The sequence below is a fragment of the Rhinatrema bivittatum genome, chromosome 1, assembly GCF_901001135.1.
Source record: "Rhinatrema bivittatum chromosome 1, aRhiBiv1.1, whole genome shotgun sequence".
Lineage (NCBI taxonomy): Eukaryota > Metazoa > Chordata > Amphibia > Gymnophiona > Rhinatrematidae > Rhinatrema > Rhinatrema bivittatum.
The window spans coordinates 432,716,321-432,739,771 of NC_042615.1; the positions used below are offsets into that span (position 1 = coordinate 432,716,321).

At 47.4% G+C, this 23,451-nt stretch overlaps 1 protein-coding gene across 1 annotated transcript in view; it reads left to right on the forward strand.

Annotated features, from left to right (window-relative positions):
- The first annotated feature begins 15,659 nt into the window (after positions 1-15,659).
- Positions 15,660-23,451, forward strand: part of LOC115093008 (zinc finger protein 2-like) — an 83,803-nt gene continuing 76,011 nt past the window's right edge. Inside the window, exon 1 of the mRNA XM_029604586.1 lies at positions 15,660-15,967. Coding sequence (XP_029460446.1) covers positions 15,944-15,967 — 24 coding nt within the window. The 5' untranslated portion in view covers positions 15,660-15,943. The remainder of the gene's footprint in view (positions 15,968-23,451) is intronic.

The window sequence follows — 23,451 nt, forward strand, 5'->3', positions numbered from 1 at the left end:
CTTACCCTCCAAGAGCTCCAGTGGCGCAATTGGATAGCGCGTGGTACTTATACAGCAGTACTGACTGTGGGATATGCTGAGGTTGTGAATTCAAACCTCACCTGGAGCATTTTTTACTTCTTCAAATAGCTGGTGGAGGGAGGAGCAATTAGAAAAGGCAAACATCTCTGATGGAGTAGAGACTGGTAAAGGGGGCACCTATAGCCAGAGCCTGGGTTCAATTCTTACCCAGGAATATCTACCTTTCATCAAGTTCTCTGGCTTTCTCGCTAATGGCACCTGCATGGTAACAAGCAAAAGCTGCATCCAAAATTCAGACAGTGCCTTCCTTTACTCTTCATTACAAAATACATATACCACTCCGTTTTCCGGGATGGTCGGAAAAGGCTGAAAGGTTGCATGGAACAACCTTTTAGTAGATGTGGTGGAGACAAAAACAGTATTTCAATTCATGATACGATGCGTGAAATTCAGTGTTTCTACGATGGAATCATGGCAATTACATAGCTAAATTTCATGGGTGATGGACAGGCTATATAAGCCACAGGGTCTGTGTCTGCAATCATCTTTCTATGTAAGTTTCAAAAGCAACATTCATATTTTATAGATATAAATACTCTATGTATTTGTACACATCTAGCTATGTTAGACATGTGGTTAGCAATCTTACTCTTGTGACGCAATCAATACATGTGCCTAAAACATGTAAGGTCCCCTGCTCGAATCTGGGACATTTACAGTGTTTCATAGCCTTAGTTGCTCCCTTCTACCTCATTGAATGTAACCGTTTCTCTCCGGTATCCTAGCAGGCCTGCAGCCTCCACATTTACAGCCCCTCTTATCCACTCTCCCATTGCTAGCTCCCTATCTGCTTCTGGTGGCGCTTTTGCCCAGAAAGCAGCTGCATCAGATGAATCTTTTAATTTGGTGAGGCTCAAGAAATTGGTGTTAACCCTCATGCTTTATGAGTAATGTGAGATGTGTGTTTTCTTTGACTTTAGCCTACTCTGTTTAAATCTTGACGGGCACTGAATGCTATGTTACTGATAAATGAATACACATCTAAGTGGTAGCACTAAGAATGGCTGCTCTGTGTGATAAAACAATGTTCTTTTTATCATTATTGGCAGATGAAGATTAAAAAATTTTCTAGATAGTATAGACTAGGAAGGAAGCATGGTTGAATGGGACAAAGCCAACAGTGATGTAGGCAGGGGAAGTCTTGCCTCAGAAATGTGCTACATTTTTTTGAGAGTGTAAATAAACATGTGGATAAAGGTGAGATGATTGATATAGTGTTCTGGATTTCTGGAAAATATTTGACAAACTCCTTCATGAGAGACATCTTAGGACAAAAGGACTAGGGGGCTGTGTCCCATTGTTGATTGCCAACTGGTTAAAAGATAGCAAACAGAGAGTAGGTCTAAAGGGTACGTTTTTCCAATGGAAAAAGTGAATAGCAGAGTGCCCCAGGGATCTGTTCTGCGACCACTGCTTTTTAATATATTTATAAATCACTTGGAAATGGGAACAAAGAGTGAAGTGATCAAATTTAGAGATGAAACAAAATTATTCAGAGCTGGTAAATCACAAGAGGACTGTGAGAAATTGCAAGAGGACATTGCAAAAATGGGAGGCTGCGCATGCAAATGGAAAATTAAATTTAATGTGGACAAGTGCAAAGTGATGCACTTAGGGAAGAGTAACCCAAATTATAGCTACCTAATGAAAGGTTCCTCATTAGAAGCCACCACTCAGGTAAAGGATCTAGGTGTCATTATTGAAAATATATTGAAATGTTCTACTCAGTGTGCAGCAGCAGCAGCAGCCAGGAAAGCAAACAGAGCGCTAGGGATTTTTAGTAAAGGAATGGAGAAGAACATCATAGTGCCTCTGTATCTCTCCATGGTGTGACTTCATCTTGAGTATTGGTGCAGTTCTGGTCACCACTTCTAAAGAAAAATATAGCAGAATAAGAAAAAGTACAGAGAAGAACGACCAAGATGATAAAGGGGAAGGAACAATTGCCCTACGAAGAAAGGCCTAAGAGGTTAGGACTCTTCAGCTTGGGGAAGAGACAGCTGAGGGGAGATATGAAAGAGGTACTTAAAATAATATGTGGAAAGGAATGTGTAAATGTTAAAGCATTGGCTGTAGAGGCAAAAACTCACTGTAAAATCATTTGAAAATATATCCGAAGCAGAAAGACTGTGAGGGAGTCAGTTGGACCGTTAGATGATCGAGGTGTCAAAGGGGCACTTAGAGAAGATAAGGCCATCGTGGAAAGATTAAATGATTTCTTTTCTTCGGTGTTTACTGAAGAGGATGTTGGGGAGTTATCCGTACTGGAGAAGGTTTTCATGGGTAACGATTCAGATGAATTGAACCAAATGAATTGAACCAAATCACGGTGAACCTAGAAGATGTGGTAGATCTGATTGACAAACTGAAGAGTAGTAAATCACCTGGACCGGATGGTATACACCCCAGAGTTCTGAAGGAACTCAAAAATGAAATTTCAGACCTATTAGTAAAAATTTGTAGCCTATCATTAAAATCATCCATTGTGTTGTGAGTGAACTGTTTAGTGGACCCTTGGGCAGACCTGTGAGAGACTGGGGAGAGGTGTACTATAGTCACTGGCGAGTGACAGGTCGGGAGGCGGATACCAGGCAGGAGCTGGACGTGAGCTTCACCCTGGAAGCCGGTACTCCTCCGGGAGGAGCCCGTAGGAGCCCGGCCGCTGGGACTTAGGTGATTCACCCTGGAAGCCAGTACTCCCCCGGGAGGAGCCCGTAGGAGCCCAACAGCTGGGACTTAAGATCACGGCAGCTGGAGCTGGAGCAGGCAGGCAGGGAACAGGAGACAGGCAGGAACTGAAGCAGGCTAGGACTGAAGCGAGCAGGAACTGAAGCAGAACTGGCTACTGGAACCAGACAGGAACTGAAGCAGGACTGGCTACTGGAACCAGACAGGAGCTGAAGCAGGACTGGCTACTGGAACCAGACAGGAACTGAAGCAGGACTGGCTACTGGAACCAGACAGGAGCTGAAGCAGGACTGGCTACTAGAACTTGGAACCAAGCTGGAACTAAAGCAGAACAGGTTACTACAAGCAAGTCTGAGAAAAGCAAGACTTGGGCATGGAGCGAAACAAGTCTCAGGCAGGAACGGAGTCGCTAATGCAATAGCGCACTCCGGGGCATGGAGCAACAGAGGACCGCAAGGAACCTCGTTGCAAGGCAAAGTCCTGGGCTCCGCGACGACCTTACATAGGCCGCAGTGTCTGACGTCATCGATAGGGCGGAGCTTCCAATGGCAGGAAACGGCCTTCATAAGCGCGGGTTGCGTGCGCGTGCACGCCTAGGGAAAAGGCATCCAGGCAGGGCTTCTCGGTGGCGTCCCCCCCGCGGGGATGCCGCGAAACAGGCCGCAGACCCTCAGAGACGGGCCGGGACCAAGAAGGTAATGGCCTAGTCGCGGCTGCCGCGACTGGGACCGCAACAGTACCCCCGCTCTTACGCCCCCTCTTAGCAGGCCCAGGTGTACCTGGGTGGTCTTGATGGAAGGCTTTCAGTAAGTCCTTATCAAGGATGTTGCAGGCTGGCTCTCATGTGTTGTCCTCGGATCCACAACCTTCCCAGGTGATGAGGTACTCCCAGCGACGTTGATGGAATCTGACATCTAGAACCTCCCAGACTTGGTAGGTGGTGTCTCCTGGCACGGAAGGATCTGCAGATTCAGGAGCTCTGGGATGGTACCTGGAGAGGATGAGAGGCTTTCAAAGCGACACATGGAAGACCTTGTGCACATGCATCGAGGAGGGTAAGCACAAGCGATAGGAAATGGCTCCTATGCGCTCGGCAATGCGGAATGGTCCACAGAATCTGGGGGCGAGTCTGCAAGAAGGAATCCAAAGTTGTAGATTCTTTGTACTCAGCCAAATATGGTCCCCAGGGAGGTAGACTGGTGCTGGCTGACGGTGGCTGTCTGCCCATCTTTTGGCAGCAAGGGCAGTTCTTTGCATCTTCTTTTGGATAGACGTCCAGAGGGCAAGTAGCTGGCGGGCAGAGAGTTGCACTGCTGGCAGTGCGCTGGGTTCAGGTGAGTGCAAGGGCAGCCGAAGTTGCTTCCCATAGACAGATAAGAAGGGAGAACTTCCTGTAGCGGAGTGTGTATGATTGTTGTATGAAAATTCCGCCCATGGGAGAAGTTTGGCTCAATCGTCTTGTCTTTCGTTCACAAAGGAGTGCAGGAAGGTTTTCAGAGTCCGGTTCGTACGTTCAGTCTGCCCGTTACTCTGAGGGTGGAAGGCTGATGAGAGACTCAACTGGACCTTGAAGCGTTTACATAATGCCTTCCAGTAGCAGGCGGTGAATTGTGGTCCTCGGTCTGATACGATGTCCTGGGGCAGACCATGAAGTCAGAACACATGTTGAACAAATAAGTTACATATCACACACCAAAAAGAGTGCTAGATTTAAGGTTACACAGTCCAAGATTCCAAGAAATTTCAAATCCAGGGAAATTCTTTATTTGAAATCGGCAACTCCACTGTATATAACAACCATATTCTCAGAAGAGGAGGGTCCCCCGACACGGACCCGTGTTTCGCCGAGGCTGCATCGGGAGGGACACACATCGCCGGAACTCCACAGCACCCTGCTTTATTGCCAAATTCAAAATGCTTTTGTTTGACCCTTTCCATTTGCAAAACTATCTCAGACATATCCAGAGCTTTTTGTTGTCAAAATACTTTTTATTAACAGGGAAGTCAGCCATCAGAGGCATTAAACAGCAAACTGCAAACAGTGTAAACAGTAGCAAACCAGTACATTGTCATTAACAGTAAGAACACCGAAGCCCCACCCTTCTGTCCAACCCTGATTTTCCTTTTACATTAGAAACCCCCCCACCCCACCTCCCCCCATCTCCACAACCAAGATTCATTCATATTACAGACATCCAACATTCACACCCTACCCCCTACCTCACACCCCCCCCCTCTCCCTATAAGGACCAATAAGACACATAGGGGTGGATTTTAAGAGCCCTGCTCGCCGGTGCGCCTATGTTCAATAGGCCTACCGGCGCGCGCAGACCCCGGGACTCGCGTAAGTCCCGGGGTTTGGCGAGGGGGGCGTGTCGGGGCGGGCCCGAGCCGCGTGGCGTTTAGGGGGCGTGTCGGCAGCGTTTTGGGGGCAGGGCCCGGGGGCGTGGTTATGGCCCGGGGCGGTTCGGGGGCGTGGCCGCGCCCTCCGGACCCGCCCCCAGGTCGCGTCCCGGCGCGCTAGCGGCCCACTGGTGCGCGGGGATTTACGCCTCCCTCTGGGAGGCGTAAATCCCCCAACAAAGGTAAGGAGGGGGTTTAGACAGGGCCGGGCGGGTGGGTTAGGTAGAGGAAGGGAGGGGAAGGTGAGGGGAGGGCGTTAGAGGATTCCCTCCGAGGCCGCTCCGATTTCGGAACGGCCTCGGAGGGAACGGGGGTAGGCTGCGCGGCTTGGCGCGCGCCGGCTATACAGAATCGATAGCCTTGCGCGCGCCGATCCAGGATTTTAGCGGATACGCGCGGCTACGCGCGTATCTACTAAAATCCCGCGTACTTTTGCTTGCGCCTGATGCGCCAGCAAAAGTACGCCTATTTGCGCGGTCTGAAAATCTACCCCGTAACCATTAAGTCGAAGTCCATCTTGCAACTCCGTAGGGAAGGTGGAGACACAGGCATCCCAACAAGCACAGTAAGTCTTATCCGGTTTCCGGTTGCCGGCCAAAAAATCCAGGCATTCCAGTTGCACCAACAAAGCCATTCGGTTAACCGAGGCAGCAAGTGACGGCACTGCCGCCGGCGCCATCCAATCCGCCAGGACAGTGCGACAGGCCATCATAATTGCTGCACGCTCAAATTTAGCCTTCGAGCGGCCGCCAGGAAGAGGACTTAGCGTTGGGCTGTGCAATATCACAGAACCTGTAGCGCTGAGGGGAACTCCAGTGCAGGTACCGATCACTGCCAGAACAGCCGTCCAAAATGGTTGAAGTGACTGGCAAGCAAAGAGCCAGTGTAACAGGGTACCGTCCGTTGTGCCACACTTGATACATAAAGGGGACGTGACCAGCTGCATCCGGAACTGGCAAACATCATCATAATAAACACAGTGCAAGATTTTAAACTGCACCTCGTGGAGGCCAATGTCAGGTAGCAGCTTATATAGAGCAGTAAAACAAGCTGTTAGCTGAGCCCCAGGAATAGGGGAATCCAGTGCTTGGACCACCGAGTGGCCAGGCAGGCCACATGATCAGCAGTGCGAAGCTTCTGTCCCAATTATTTCCATCCAGTGATAGTATTAGCTAAGTAGGCAGTATCAAAATTGGCATTTGCAAACTTGAGTTCTTCCTCCAACTCAGCGGGCGTCCAGGCGAAGGACCGCAGATAATGATGAGCCAGAAGAAAAGCATAGAACTGTTTCGTTGACAGTTGATAAGTTTGCACCAATGTAGCGAAGTCCATCAAAAGACAAGAGACAGGGTCATACATATGAAATGCAAACATTATCCCACTGTCCGCCCAGGACTGAAATGTAGCACCACTTTCCCGCCCCGGCAGAAATTCCACATTCTGTACAAAAGGAAGCAACAGGGATCGAACTACGGACACATTGCTCAGCCTGCGCACCCACCTCCATGCCCTTATGCAGAGATACAGCAACACAGTAGGGTAATTTACAGTACAATTCACTCCAGAGCATGATTGAATTATGCTCAGGGGGGAGCCGGGGGCCGACATACGCGCTAGCATCCCCGCAGCACAAAAATGATAGGACCCCGTGAGCCACTCCCTCACAAACCGAAGCTGGCAAGCTGCAGTGTAAAGACAGAAATCCGGCATGTTAAGCCCCCCCCTGCTCCCGAGGAAATTTCAATACAGTGTAAGCGAGCCGCGCGCGTTTCCCTTTCCAAGGAACTGCTGTATACTTGAGCGCAGGCGCCGGATATCTCCCCCCGTCAACCAACAGGGAACCATGTGCAGAAGATAAAGAAGTTTAGGCACTTACACCATTTTAACCAAAGCGCTCCTGACGAAGAGAGACAGTGGGAGGGGGGTCCACAATGTTAATTGTGTCTGCAACTTAGTAATGCAGGCCAAAATATTTAGAGCATATAAATGTTTCAAGTTCCATGGAATCCACACTCCTAAGTATTTTAATTTTTCAGGGGCCCATTGAAAGGGGAAGGGGCCCATCCAGGTATCAGGCAGGTGAGCATTTAAGGCCAGGGCCTCCGATTTAGTGTAATTTATTTTAAGGCCCGCCACCAACTGGAATTGATCAAATATGTGAACAATGACCTGCACACTAGTACGCGGTCTACCGACAAACAACAGGATGTCGTCCGCAAACAGAGCCACTTTTAAGGGGTGACCCCCCCCCCCCAATACTAATGCCACTAAAAGCACTTTCTCCCCCGCAGACGGATGGCCAATAGCTCCAGGGCCAAAACAAACAATAGGGGAGAAAGAGGGCAGCCCTGTCTGACCCCGCAATGTATTGAAAAAGCCTCCATAGGCAACCCATTAAGCAATATAGTGGCACTCAGGTTACAATACAGGGTCCGTATCCATTGTAGATAGGAATCCGAAAAGCCATATTTTTGCAACGCCCAGAACATATACTCCCATGATAACAAGTCAAAGGCCTTTTCGACATCTAAACTGAGGATTAGTGCTTCTGCTTTTGCTTGGTAACTAAGCGTTGCCAAAAGATGCCGTATATTGCGCACTCCCTGGCGGCCAACCACAAACCCAGTTTGATCCTCATGGATAAGATCAGGTAAAATAGTATTTAACCTGGCTGAGAGTACTGATGCAAGGATTTTGATATCGATATTGAGCAGTGAGATGGGCCGGTAGGATCCTACCTCCAGAGGGTCTTTGCCCGGTTTAGGAAGGACCACAATAACTGATTGGTTGGCGGCCACAGAGAGGGCGTTAGTGTGTAATAAATTCCCAAAGTAGGTTTGCAGGGGCGCGAGAATAACGAACCTCAATATTTTATAGTATTCCGAACCAAACCCATCCTGCCCGGCGGCCTTACCTAGCTTCAATCTCTGAATCACGGAGTAGATTTCCTGGGTAGTAATGGGGCGATTTAGGGCAGTGAGATCATCATTCTGTATATGGGGCCACGGAAGCCTATGGAACAAAGCCTCAGCCACCTCTGTATTCATAGGCTTAACTCCATACAGCGTTTTATAATACTCTATAAACCGAGCTGCTATCGCGGCAGGGGCAGTCTGGTGGGCACCTCGCCCATCCTTAATATCTGCTACAGACGCCCGCATCCCCCTCGGGCGCACCAAATGAGACATTAGGCAACTGGCTCGATTACCGTACTTGTAAAGTTGATACCGATATTATCTAAGGGATTTCGAAGCTCTGTGATGCAATAAGCTATTTAACGCTTCCTGAACCGTATCCAGAGAAGCCTTGGCTTCCGGCGACATTTCCACCATATGGGCGCTCTGGGCTACCTTAAGGACCCCAGTGAGTCTAAGGATTTCCGCATTACATTGTCTATTTCTTTTAGCCACATAAGCTATTACAGCCCCCCGCATTACGGCCTTCCCAGCCTCCCACACCGTCGCAGGGGTGACCTCAGGGGTATTATTGTGGGCTATGTACTCTGTCCAACAATCCTTTAAGTATTTGTGAAACTCCTTATCCAGATAAAGATCAGGCCGCATCCGCCACGAGAATGGGGGACGAGGATCCTGCCCACATTGTAGGGTAATGGCGACCGGAGTATGGTCAGAAAGGGAAATAGTCCCAATAATAGCGTCTTTTACCTTGGAGAAGCACTGATCTGAGACCAACAAGTAATCTAGCCAAGAGTAGGTGTGGTGCGGGTTAGAAAAAAAGGTAAAATCCCTGTCTTGAGGGTGAAGGACCCGCCAAACATCCAATAAATGTAATTCTTTGCACAAAAGATTAACCCCCATGGTAAGGTCGGATACAGAGATAGGCTTGGGTGGGTTATTATCTAGGTGCTTATTAGCGACGATATTAAAATCACCGCCTAATTTCAAACTATAGTCTGAAAAGTCCGCCAGTAAACTGATCAGGGTGGCAAAAAACCCAGGGGAGTATACATTTGGGGCATAGACACTAGAGATGTGAATCGTGTCCTCGATCGTCTTAACGATCGATTTCGGCTGGGAGGGGGAGGGAATTGTATTGTTGCCGTTTGGGTGTTTAAAGTATCATGAAAATCATGAAAATCGTGAGCCGGCACACTAAAACCCCCTAAAACCCACCCCGACCCTTTAAATTAAATCCCCCACCCTCCTGAACCCCCCCCCCCCAAATGCCTTAAATTACCTGGGGGTCCAGCGGCGGTCCGGAACGGCCTCCTGCAATTGAATAGTGTTGTCTTCAGCCGGCGCCATTTTTCAAAATGGCGGCGCAAAATGGCGGCGGCCATAGACCAACACGATTCGACTGCAGGAGGTTGTTCCGGACCCCCGCTGGACTTTTGGCAAGTCTTGTGGGGGTCAGGAGGCCCCCCTAAGCTGGCCAAAAGTCCCTGGGGGTCCAGCGGGGGTCCGGAAAACGATCTCCTGCCGCGAATCGTTTTCCGTACGGAAAATGGCGCCGGCAGGAGATTGACTGCAGGAGGTCGTTCAGCAGCGGTCCGGAACCCCCGCTGGACCCCCAGGGACTTTTGGCCAGCTTGGGGGGGCCTCCTGACCCCCACAAGACTTGCCAAAAGTCCAGTGGGGGTCCGGAACGACCTCCTGCAGTCGAATCGTGTTGGTCTATGGCCGCCGCCATTTTGCGCCGCCATTTTGAAAAATGGCGCCAGCTGAAGACAACACTATTCAATTGCAGGAGGCCGTTCCGGACCGCTGCCGTTCCGGACCGCCGCTGGACCCCCAGGTAATTTAAGGCATTTGGGGGGGGGGGTTCGGGAGGGTGGGGGATTTAATTTAAAGGGTCGGGGGTGGGTTTTAGGGGGTTTTAGTGTGCCGGTTTTCCTGCCCTCCCCCTTCCCCCGATTTACGATTTTTTGACAATAAATCGGGGGAATTGGTATTGTATCGTGGCCCTAACGATTTTTGACGATTTAAAATATATCGGACAATATTTTAAATCGTCAAAAAACGATTCACATCCCTAAGACACTGCAGAAAGCAATTTTCTGCTGGTATAAAGTACCCGCCACGATAAAGTAGCAGCCTTCGTCATCCCGACAGGTGCCCGTCAGCTGAAACGGTAAATTCTTGTGAACAAGGATGGCAGCTCCCCTTTGGCGCCTGTTGTAGGAAGAATAATAACATTGGCCCACCCAATCTCTCCTTACGTTAGAGTGTTCGACGTCCCCCAGGTGGGTTTCCACTTTCCTGCAGGTACGTCACCTGCGCTTTCATGCGCTTAAACAAGGTATTCAATTTAGTACACTTTATCGGGGAGTGGATGCCATCCACATTCAATGAAATAATTTTAACTTGCGCCATAATACAAAAAAAGTAGTAGGTGTAGTAAGTGGAGCCTGCTAAGGCCCCCTGTCACATAAACCATGGTATCCCCTCGGCTTCCCAGCCTAGGCCTCGGGGAACAGAATGCAAACAATGGCACACGTCTTACCGAAAACTCAAGATTCCCACCCAACATACCTTCCCTTCCCCAATCCCCCCAACCCCCCCCCCCCCCATACTACCACACACACCCATAGTCATACCAAACAGCCACACAACTCTTACCCCTAGCATACACTACAATCTCTGCTCCAAGAGGTATAAGTTGAACCCTAGCCGACTGCACTGCCGGAACCAGGGTCCCCCTCCTCCGGCCCCACTCCTCCCCCCCCCTTCCCCCAGCCATCGCACGAGTTAGTCAGCAAGAATAATCAAGGAAATGCCCGCTAAGCTGGTCAGAGGTATATCCATCCGTAGGTGTCAAATAACTGTGGAAGAAGAAAAAAGAAAAGGCAATTCGCAATAGAAAACAGTGTCCTCGACACAACCAGGAAGCCAGGTGATGTGGTGTAGCAAACAACTATAAACAAGGCCTGTTCACCTTCCAGTGGTCGCCCCACCGCTGCCCTCACAGCCCTGAAGATCTGCCACGTGGTGTTCCGAGGCTGCTAACCGGGCCCCCAAATCAGAAATATTACCTTCTGCGGTGTCGAGGCGTTTGGAGTACCCCTCAACTGCAGATTTTATGTCGTCCATTGTAGTTTGAAGCCGAATTAGTCTGCTATCCAGGGCATCTGTGACACACTGGGAGATTTTCTGTAGTGCCTCTTTGGTAACAGTAGCCATCACGGGTTCTGTGTTTGGGGCTACCGCCGCCATTTTGGCGGCATGCAGGTGGTGCAGTTGGCGTTCTATCTGCCGCGGGTGCTGGTTTTTCGCATCCACCGCGTAACTGCACTCGTCGGCGGGGGCTGTAGCACATCCAGCAGCCAACCGGGGGTAGGAGAGGTGACAACGAGCGGCGAAGCGCTGATTATTTTAAGGTATTTGGGAGTGGGGCCACAGAGCTCTTTCCCCCTGCTTCCGCCTCTTCTACATCATCGCTGGAAGTTCGGTTTGACCACTGCCTGAACTTCAGATACACCCCCATTTTTTTCTTGCCTGATCATTTGAAAACATTCATTGAACAAAGAAGATTAGCTGTAGTGTCCCCCATACCCAGTGAATAAATAAAGAAAATGCAAGGTGTACAATGCAGAATGTTTCCTTAGAAGCTGGTTCCTATAATCTCCCCACTAGGTATTACCGGTATACCTCTGTTTTTTTCTCTTTTCTCTTTGGATGTTGAATATAAATTTCAATTGATTATATCATAAATTTTGTTTGAATATATTTGAAAACGTTTTCTTGGTAACTACATTATGGAATATGTATTTACTTTTTTTGTAAATATTTTGGAAAATCAATAAAAATATAAACTGAAAAAAAAAAATGCTTGGCTCCTGCATAGTAAAGGCAAAGATTCTGCTGACGACGTCTCTGGCGTTCCTCTGGAGAGATTCGGAACTGATCAATCTGGATGGGTTCCTCGGAGGTGGTCGGCAGGTCTTGGGGTTTTGGAGGGAAGAAAAGATGCTGAAAAGAATGTGCTAGGCATACCTCTTTTTTGACAGGAGCGGCGGCTCTCAGCGGGTTTGACAGCCGACATTCAATTTTGCCGGCGTCGGTTCTCAAACCCGCTGACAGCCATGGGTTCTGAAAACGGACGCCGGCATAATTGAGCGTCTGTCTTCCGACCTGCGGGCCGCGGGCCGATTTAAAATTTTTTTTTTAAATTTAAATTTTTTTTTAAATTTTGGGGCCTCCAACTTTTCTGTACACTTCCCCGGCGCTGGCAGAAATTAACGCCAGCCTTTGGGCAGGCATTAATTTTTGAAAGTAAAATGTGCAGCACGGGAATAACTAATAGGGCCATCAACATGCATTTGCATGTTGCAGGCGCTATTAATTTTGGGTGGTTGGCCGCTATTAATTTTGGGTGGTTGGCCGCGATCCCTTACTGTATAAGGGGTAAAGCTAGCACGTTGAAAACACGCGGCCAAACCCGGGCTAACAGTGAGCTCCACCAGAGCGCACTGTACTGTATCGGCCCATGTGTAAGCAGTACAAAAGAAGCATGTCAGAGAAAGTGCATGTGTGTCTGTGTCAGAGAAAATGAGAGACACACACATCCATACACACTTTGTGAGAGACAGAGAGTGCGTGTGTGGGGGGGTATCTTTCTCTCTGACACAGACAGACACACACACACACACATACAGTCTCTCAGTGTGTGGGTGTGTTTTTGGGTCAGAAAGAGTATGTGTTTCTGTGGATGTCAGTGTGATATGCGAATAACGTTTCTGCAATCTAAAAATCTGTTTGTGATTGAGCATGTGTGTGTGTCTGACACTGGCTGGCAGGATATATCTCTGTAAGAGAGATAAGCAAATGTGTAGGGGGCCCAACCAATTTGCATGGATGGAACAGGGGCTGCAGCTCTGCTCACCCCTGATCTAGAATGTGCTCAACTTCATAGTTATTTAGGAAAGATGAAGCTTATTTTGGAGATATTTTGACTCAGTTCTACTGGGGTTCCAGGGTTGGCTGGCATGCTTTTGGGAGCTGTTGACACATGTGCTGTAGAGAAAGTTTATGAGGACATCAGATACCCCATGGTCCAGTTTTGAAAAAATCCTCCAAACCGCTGCAAACCGCCCCTGGTAAGTAACTATAAATAAAATAACAAAATGCAGCATTAGAATGGATTTTTATTTTGTATTTATTGTAAACTGCTTTCATGTTATTGTGAAAGGTGGTTTAATAAGATAAATAAACTAAACTTAGAAATGGCATACTGGATCAAATCAAGGTCCATCGAGCTCAGGATCACAACTACCTAGCAGATCCCAAAATGTAGATCTATTTCTTAATTCATTGTGATTTCACAGCCTGTAATCCTAGTATGCATACTGTATGACAGGGGTCGGGAACCCATGGCTCGCGAGCCAGATATGGCTCTTTTGAGGGCTGCATCTGGCTCGCAGACAAGTGTCGCCACACTTCGCGGTTCCCCGCTGACCCAGCTGCTCCCCGGTCCTCCGCCGCCCGGGCTTAAAATGCTGTCAGCCCGGGCGGAACGCGGCAGGACAGCTGGAGTCAGCGGCACCGGCGTGCTCTCTTCTCCCCCCCCCCCCCCCCCCGCGGCCCGGAAGAGGAAGTGGAGAGCATCGGGTGCCTGCGCGGGAAGAAGAGACCACACTAGCGTGGTCTCTTCTTCCGCGCCGGCACCCGATGCTCACCACTTCCTCTTCCGGGCCGCGGGGGGGAGGAGAAGAGAGCACGCCGGTGCCGCTGACTGGAGTCAGCGGCACGACTGGAGTCATCCGGGTGCCTGCGCGGGAGTCATCGGGTGTCAGCCGGGTGCCTGCGCTGGAGTCATCGGGTACCTACGCGGGAGTCATCGGGTGTCAGCCGGGTGCCTGCGCGGGAGTCTTCCCGCGCAGGCACCCGATGCTCTCCACTTCCTCTTCTTCCCGCGGCCCGGAAGAGGAAGTGGAGAGCATCGGGTGCCTGCGCGGGAAGAAGAGGCCACGCTAGTGTCCGACGGGAAGAAGACTGCAGCGCGGCTCGGAGGAAAATGAAGAGTTTCAACCGCGGCCGATGGGACTCTGGCTTCGCCTCCGCGAGGGCTGAAAATGAAGGAGGTTAGTGTTGGGAGGAGGCTGCTGCTGCCGCGAGTTCCCGGGGTGGGGGAGAGAGAGAGTGAATGAGCGAGCAAGCATGTGTGTTTGAGATCCTGTGTGTGTGAGTGAGAGATTGCATGTATGTGAATGATTGAGAGCCTGTATATGTGAAAGAGAGTATGTCTGTGAGAGAGAGAGCATGAATGTAAGTTTACCATTGGGAACCTGTATGTGTAAGTTTGTAATTGAAAACCTGTTTGTGTGAAAGAGTATGTGTGTATGATTGAGATCCTTTGTGTGTGAGAGAAATCATGTGTATGTATGATTAAGAGCCTGTGTGTATAAGTAAGAGAGAGATCATGTGTGTCTGTGTGTGATTGAGAGCTGATTTAGGTGAGGGAGCATGTAAGCATGTGAATGAGAGTCTGTGTGAGAGAAAAAGACAGCATGTATTTATGTGATTGAAAGCCTGTGTGTGTGTGTAAGCGTGAAAAGATAGACAGCATGTGTGTAAATGTGTAATTAAGAGCCTGTATAAGTGAGAGAGAAAAAGCATGTGTATATGTGAGTGACTGAGAGTATGTGTGTATAGGTGTGTCATTGAGAGCCAGTGTGAGAGAGAGCGCTGGTATGTGACTGAGAGAGGAGAAAGTTCCAAGCAAACCACCCCGCCTCCTGCTAATTCAGAACAATCTCAGGACACCTGGATATCAAACGTTCCCAGGTATGCAGAGCAAAAAAAATTTTGTATCCTTATTATTTTTCATTACTGGATCTTTGTGTCTGCTATTTTGAAATATTTTGTTGGTATCTGGAAATGTTTTATATGAGTTTTTAATTATTGGATATTCCACTCATCAGCTGTTTCGAAATATGTTCTTTTTGTTAGTACAGTTTTACTGCTGATGATTTTATATTTCTTGATTTGTTTTATAAGGATGGGTGATGTTTCTTTTTTCCTTTATTATACTGCATACAGAGACTCTGGCTTGTTGCAGTTTCCAATTCAGTTTTTTCTGCATGCTTCTTGTTATGCGTTTTGGTCTCTTTATTCTATGTTAGGTGAGGGACAGCACGTGATTCAGGTGAGGTTTTCTGCTGGCATGTAGTTTCTGTGTAGGACTCTATAGCAGCCTGACTTGGTCCGTTTTCCTAATAGGAGATGTATTGGTGTCTTAAGGCCTGGTGTAATATTTTCAGAGACTTATTGTACTTTAAAAGTGTGATCTTACATAAAATGCACACATTTACTTGTATTTAGTTTTAAACATATTGTATGGCTCTCATGGAATTACATTTTAAAATATGTGGCGTTTATGGCTCTCTCAGCCAAAAAGGTTCCTGACCCCTGCTGTATGATTAGCAGAGTAGGTTTCTGCTGCCATGCCTGCCTCGCTCCAGCACTATCTCTGCAGATCCACCTTAAGGAGGAAGGAGCTCCCCAGCATGCACTGGGGAAGCAGCATGACCTCAGCAGAGGAGTTTGTTTTATCTTCTTCCAGGACTGTAAAAAGCAGGAAAGATTTAAGACTAAGAGCAGGAACTTTCTCCCTGCTTAGGACTAGAAATTCCTGAAAGCCCCAACCCCAGATCTGCAAACAGGGAGAGGAGGGACTTTATCTGAGACCCTTAGAAATCAGCCCCACCTCATCCTCCCTTATTCATCTTCCTCAGCGGCTGCCCGGGAACAGGGAAATCTTCAGCCTGAATCCATCCCTGCATCTGCAGAATTCAGAGGGGAAACAGAAGGAAATGTCTGCCCTGGTTTCAGAGCAGGTAAGAAATTCTACTCTGTCCTCTTGTATACAGCACACCAGTACTTAAAGGAAGACTTGTCCCTGTGCAGCTCTTCCAGCCTTCCCCCCTCTCAGCACAGCGTAAAGATCTTTACGTACCTGGCAAGGCTTGAGTTCTGGTCAATTTAAGATTATTAGCAGGGCGGAGGGGGGCTTGCAGACTTTCTCATAGGCACACAGTGTCACTCTCATATATGCACACAAGCATGAAAACATGACAGCAGAGAAAGACCATATGGAATCTGTGGTCTAATCCCCCTATGTTATTATCTCCTTGCATATTCTAGTCTGCCAGTCCACACTAAAGGGCCAATGCAATAAATTTGCGTAGAAAGCGGGCGCTATGCAATATTTAAATTAGGGGGTCGTGTTAGCAAGGAGGCGCTAGGGTCGCGCAAGCCTCTTTGCTGACGAGAACCCGATTGGTTTTCGTGACTCGGCCGTCCACCAGTAAGGATAGCCGACGCCGAGGGTTCAGGAAGCGAACGCTTGTCAGCCGAATGTCCGTTTCCTGAACCCGACTGTCTGTTTTTTTTTAATTTTTTTGGTTTCCTGAATTTTTCATCCTACTTAATATCACAACAATATTAAGTAGGAGGCAGTACAGAAAAGCAGGCAGGCGTTAATAGATGACAGTTAAATGTGTGTCCGAAATGCACATTTCTTTTTTTTTGCATCGGGAAGGAATGCCTAATAGCCTCATTCACATGCATTTGCATGCGATGAGCGCTAAATTAGATTCACTCCACGTTGGACACGCGTTGAATATGTGCTAATCCCCCTTATTGCTTTAGGGGATTGATTAGCGCCTATTCTACCTGCGTCCAACTGCTGAGCGCGCTGTATTGCACCAGCCCCCAACTGTTCAGCTTTACAATCCCTATCACTCCCTTAGAGATCCTTTGAGTTTATCCCATACTTTCTTGAATTCAAATACCATCCATGTCTCCTCCTCTTCCATGGCAGGGCCCCCAGTCTCCAGCAATCCTGTGGCAGTGGTAAGGGCTGCAAAATTTGGCCCTTGCCATGGAATTGGCTAGTTTTGGCCAAATTGCTGCAGGAGACCAAGGGTTGGGTCCAGCCAGAGCATTGACAGCAGCGGAAAGGTTCATTCCCCCCCCCCCCTCCCGACTAAAGAGAAGCATCATTGGTGGCAGGTGGGACTGCACGTTATTTCTATTCCATCACCAGCCCCAGTCACTGCTCCAATCACACTATGTGTTCTAAACGGAGGACCATGACTTCACAGCACCTGGGGCCACTTCCTCCTCCTCGGCTGCCAGTGCTTGAATGATGTCATTTAAGTGCTGGCAGACGAAGAGGAGGAAGTGGCCCAAGGCACTGCAAGGACACAATCCTCCTCCTCCTCTTTCAGAACTTGGTGGGTAAGTGAGGGAATCCAGGGGGGGGGGGGGAGAGGGTGCACAGAAAGGATGGTGCATTATTTCCTATCTGCTTTTCTTCCAGGGGAAAGGAGTGAGGGGATTATGGGGAGGTGGAGAGGTGGAGGCAGTGAATGAGAGTGAGTGAAGGGATCAGTAGGAGGGATGAGGGAGTATAAAAAGATTGGGGAAATGAGTGAGGGGATGGGAGTGTGATTGGGAGGGCTGTGGCTTCCTTCCTTCTCCACCCCTTCCTTGATCTTTCCTCTTCCTCACCAATCCTTAGACCTCCCTTTTTCAATTTGATCTGCTGTTGTGATTTTCAGAAGGCGTTTGACAAAGTTCCTCATGAGAGGCTTCTAGGAAAAGTAAAAAGTCATGGGATAGGTGGCGATGTCCTTTCGTGGATTACAAATTGGCTAAAAGACAGGAAACAAAGAGTAGGATTAAATGGACATTCCCTGTACATACCTGGATCAGTCCAGATCCTGGGTTATGTCACCAATCCAGCAGAGGGAGGCAGAGAAAGATTCTACTGACTATGATGTATACCCTGGGGTGCCACCTGCAGTCCGTCAGTATTTCTCTGTCTCTCAGCAGAGGTGGACGTGCCTAACCCTGCAGTCTGTGGTAGTTTTTTTCTTGTCAGATTGTTTAGGTTTTCTGGGTAGGCAACAGAATTGGCCTCGGTCCTTTCATGGCCGCCGTTTCGGAAGACCAGGAAATTCCCAAGCTGCAGGTGGAGCAAAATCTGCCCAATGAGATAGGGCCAGTCCATTCCCCGATTCCGGTTATAGGAGGCAGGCTGTCTCTGTTTTACGGAGAATGGACCAGATGGATGTCAGATCAGTGGGTTCTCTTGGTGATAAGTCACGGTTATGCTTTAGATTTTGTTTGGTGGCTTCGCCACAGGTTTCTGGTTTCACCATGTTCTTACCTGGAAAAACGTTGGGCTTATCCTGCATCAGATAGAGGTACAACGAGTCGACATTGTTTTAGTGGCACTGGAGTGGCCACATCGTCCGTGGTTCGCGGATTTGGTCAGACTGGCGCTGGACGGTCCTCTACGATTTTGAGATCTACCTTGCCTCTTGTCTCAGGGTCCCGTTTTTTTGGAAGAGGTCGAATGCTTCTGTGTAGCGGCATGGCTTTTGAGAGGCGCCGGTTAAAGAACAAAGGTTATTCCGATGCTGTGGTGGCTACTCTATTGTGTTCTCGTAAGCCTTCCACATCGTTGGCGTATGTGCGAGTGTGGAGAGTTTTTGAAACTTGGTGTGTGGAGTACCAATTAGATCCGGTGCCGACTTCCATATCGGATATTTTGTCCTTTTTGCAAGCTGGCTTAGCGAAAGGTTTGTCCTGCAGTTCCTTACGTGTCCAAGTGGCAGCTCTTGGATGCTTTCGGGGCAAGGTACGTGGATTATCTTTGGCGGCGCATCCGGATGTGGAGCGTTTTCTCAGAGGCACAAAGCATCTATGTCCTCCGTTCCGGAACCCTTGTCCTGCATGGAGTTTGAATTTGGTTCTCAGGGCTCTGTGTTCAGCTCCTTTTGAACCCCTCAAGCATGCGACTTTGAAGGATCTTACGTTGAAGGTGGTTTTTCTTGTGGCCATTTCCTCAGCACATAGAATTTCGGAGTTACAGGCCTTGTCCTGCAGAGAACCTTTTCTTAGAATTTCCGATACGGGAGTTTCCTTACGTACTGTGCCTTCTTTTTTACCCAAAGTTGTTTTTTCTTTTCATCTAAATCAGTCGGTAGAGCTTCCGGCTTTTCCGTGTTTAGATCGTACGGATCCTTCCTTTAAGGATCTCAAGAAACTGGATGTGTGACGTGTGCTGTTGCGTTATCTTGAAGTTACCAACAGTTTTTGAATGTCAGATCATTTGTTTGTTCTGTGGAATGTTCCTCGAAAGGGTCATAAAGTCTCCAGGGCTACTATCGCTCGCTGATTAAAGGAGACCATACGGTCAGCTTATCTTCTGGCTCGTCGGGATCTTCCGGAAGGTTTGAGTGCTCATTCCACTAGGACACAAGGTACGTCATGGATGGAGTGTCAACAGGTTTCTCCTCAGGAGATTTGTAAGGCAGCTACTTGGAAGTCGCTACACACTTTTGCTCGTCGTTACCTTTTAGATGTCCAGGCTCCTAGTTCGGCTGCCTTCTGAGAGAGTGTTCTCCGAGTGGGACTCTCTGGGTCCCACCCTAAGTAAAACAGCTCTGATACATCCCAGGGTCTGGACTGATCCAGGTACGTACAGGGAAAGGAAAATTGGTTCTTACCTGCCTTTGGACACTTTCCTCGAGGGAAAGCAGTTGTATGTAAAAATTTTACTTACGTTTTTCAATGCTCCGTCAACTATTTCCCTCCACAAGAGACTTCACCACAAATAGATAGTGCTAAAACCACTGAGGACAATCCTATTGCTAAGAAGTTATTGCCTTGAATTTATAATAAAACATTATGCCACATAAAAAGAGAGAGGCCAAGTTAAGGCCAGCCTCGAGTATAGTGGATATTGATCCTAGGCAAAGGACTGTCTCAGATTGGCTTGGATCCCCCTCAGTGACCCCCGAGGGACAGACTGCTTTAGGGGAGGATTTAGAGCAAACCCCCCCCCTTTATGGTCAGTGAAACATCTTTAAGTCCTGGGGCTCCGGAAGCACCACCACCACCACCAGGCATTGAAGGGTTTTCCCCTTCGGGAATGCCTGGAACTATCCGAGGAGCTTCTAACAAATTAGACCTAACAGGGGGAACCCTGGAAGAACATAAAGAAGTAATCATTATGGAATCAGAATCTCAAAAATCCACAAAAACATCGGAAGCTATAGAAAATGGAAATTTTCAAATAACTCCTACAGAAGAAAGTACTCCTAAATCGATGGGACTCAGTAAATATGAAATGTTTAAACCTGTTACTTTGAAACCTGGCAATATTACATTAGAGACCTTATGGAATTATATGGTAAAGCTAGACAGATCTATAGCAAAATTAACAGAGGAAATTAGGGAGGCTAATAATTCAGTAAAAGAAAATAATGGGGAAATTAGAAATTCAAAATAGAAAGATAAATGAAATCGAAAATAGGTTGGTACAATTTGAAAAGTTGCAAGGCCAACAGATTAAAATTGAGCCTGAAGTTCAAAAAAGGTTAGAAGATCTTGAAAATACTGTTAGATCCTTGAATATAAGGGTAACTAATTGTCCTATTATAGAACATTGGGCCAACTGAATTGTTTAAATCATATGTTTGCATGTTCTTAAATTGCCAGAACAGTGCTATCTGGTGATAGAGCTTTCTATGTAGGGGTAAAGAAAAGCAACAGGAGGAAATAAATAATATTCAAACTTCCTTAAATATCTCTGATTTACTGCAGAAATCACAAGAAGAATTAGAAATTAAAAATAGAGGCACATTGCTAATACAATTTGCCTTTATAACTGATAAAGACAATATATTGAAACATTTCTTTCGTAACAGATCGAGTACCTTTTATGGGCAAAAAATGTGGATGTTCCCTGATTTAATTAGAACAACTCAATTATGCAGGAGGGAATTTCTAGCTTTAAGAAAGGATGTTGTGGTTAAGGGAGGTTTATTCCTTTTAAAATACCCTTGTTAGGTGTATTATTAAACTTGGGGAGAAAGATTACTCCTTTATAGAACCAGATCAGCTTAGAACTCTCCTTGGTTCTTAGGTAACCGGTAAAGTATGAATATAGGGGTACCATTAGCACTTTTTCTGAAAGTTATTAGATTTATTCCTAATGGTATTTGCTCAATTTTTTCCTAGAGAGGAGGCTCTTAATTTATCTTATATTTAGGTCAGAACAAATATTATTTCCTGTTTAATTGTAATATGTTTGTTTGATATTTGAAATAATGTGTGAATTTGTTCTGTAAATTACGAATAGGAATCTTCTTGTATTTATTTTGAAATTCATTAATTTAAAATTAAAAAAAAAATGTATATTGTGAGAGCATGCCCCTATCCCTATAAATCTGTATAAGACCAGGCTAGATGCCTGATCCACCTTAAATCCACAAAATGAAGAATACTATATGAGCAGGATCCTGCTGGGCAGAAGGAGCTCAGAGGGCTCGACCAGCTAGAGGGGAACTTTAAGAGGGTGAGCCCAGCTAAGTTAGGGAAGCCCATGTCTCCAGGAGTAGGATCTCCTGACCCTCTGTGGCAAGTTGTTTTGTAAGGAAGACGGCAAAGGTAGGCAGTAATTATAAAGTTTATTTTGCTGTTTGATTTAATAAAGAGAAGTTGCCCAAGAAAAGGCTGGCATCAGCATGTTTACTGCTCCAGCTTAGAATAAATTACTCGGCCAATCCTCACATATAGTGTCATGCATAGGTTTTTTTTCTCTCTAAAACCTGGGGCAGAGAAAAGCACAAAGGGGCCGATGTAATACATTTTGCGGAAAGCCGGCCGACTACCGAGAGGTGTGTGTGTGTATATATATATATATTTATTTATTTATTTTTTAATTGAAGAAGTACCGAAAAGCAGTTTTTTTTGCTTTTCTGTACTTCTTCTACGTGTGCTCAGCTATTAACGCCTGCTCCAGGCAGGCGTTAATATCTGAGCGATAAATGTGTGTCTGAGACGCACATTTATTTTTTTGAATGTGGAGTGAACGAATAATAGCCTCATTCACATGCATTTGCATGTGATGAGCGCTAACTCATTCTCTCCACGTCAGACGCGCGTTAAATAGGCGCTAATCCCTTTATTGCATTAGGGGGTGGATTAGCACCTATTTAACCCGCATCCGACAGCGGGTTAAACAGTGCTCTCGTGTGAGCGCACTGTATTGCATCGGCCCCAAAACCTCCAGAAGGAAGGAAGAAAAGTTTGTTTGTTGTGTGGCCTGCCAGTAGCAGTTGAAGGCAAAAGGGTGTGGCTCACAGAGCACACTGAAGCGAAGCAGCGCTGCTAGGACTGCAGAACACAGAGAGAGGAAAAAAAAGCCCTGGAACTTCCTTTAAAACAGCGGTCTGTGGGGGCCTAGAGAGAAGCAGGTGTAAGTTTTAATGTGGACTAAAGAGACAAGCCCTATCCAAAGTTAAGGGTTGTATCACAGTATAGTTAGAACTGGTGAGACAGGTTTTGTTTTACTTTCTTTTCCTTTCTGAAAAAAAACAAAGTGTAGCAGAGAGAAAAACCCACAATTGTGTATTGGGTTAAAACAGGATGTGGTCTTTCTATTTGCTGAAGATATCAGTGCATGTGCATAGGGCCTGGCCCTAATAAACTCAGGTACTGAAGAAAGAAAAGGGAAAAATACCAGAATGCCACATTCTGGAAGCAGAGTCCTAAAGGTTTTGATGCAGAGCCTCCTAGAAGGGCAGAGACAAGTGCAGGAATGCGTTCTGAAGTACCAGTCTCTCTGGTCAAAACCCAGTGGAAACCAGGAAGCAGACAGGGCCTTTGTAAGTGCCAGTATGGATACAGTAAAAGCAGGACTGAACATAGGACAGCTGGAAGCGGAGAGAACGCCACAGCTAACCAACTCACCTGTCTGCTCTACCCTTAAAGGGGCATTGCTTTGGGGGAAGCTGGAAACAGCAAGGCAGATGGCATCAAACCATGGCCTGATGGGCAAGAGCCCCCTGAGAAGTCTATAATTGGATAAGAGTGTGGCCATGGAGACCCCAGTAAGAGAGGTCAACCCATGGCAGTCCTGAAGAAGCTCTCAAGGTAGTGCATGAGTTACAAACCTAAGTGGAGAGATTGTAGATAGAACTGAAAGCAGAGAAGCAAGAGAAGATCTTCCGGATGGACCTGGAAGTGATGGCATTAGAATTAAATAGCTGCCAGCAGACCAGAGATGAACATGTGGAACTCAAGGCCAGATCTCCATGCTGACCTGTCAAGTCCAGAGCTCTCTGACAGAAGCGGAGGATGCCCGAATGACCAGTGAACAGCTGAGACAGGAGCTGGCATTTGCAGTGCAGTCTCAGCATTCATTAGTATGGCAACATACCCTAAGGAAAGCATATGAGGTCACAGCCGCTGGTCTAAAGGCACAGTTGGCGGAGGTAACCAGGAAGCACAAAGCAGCCAG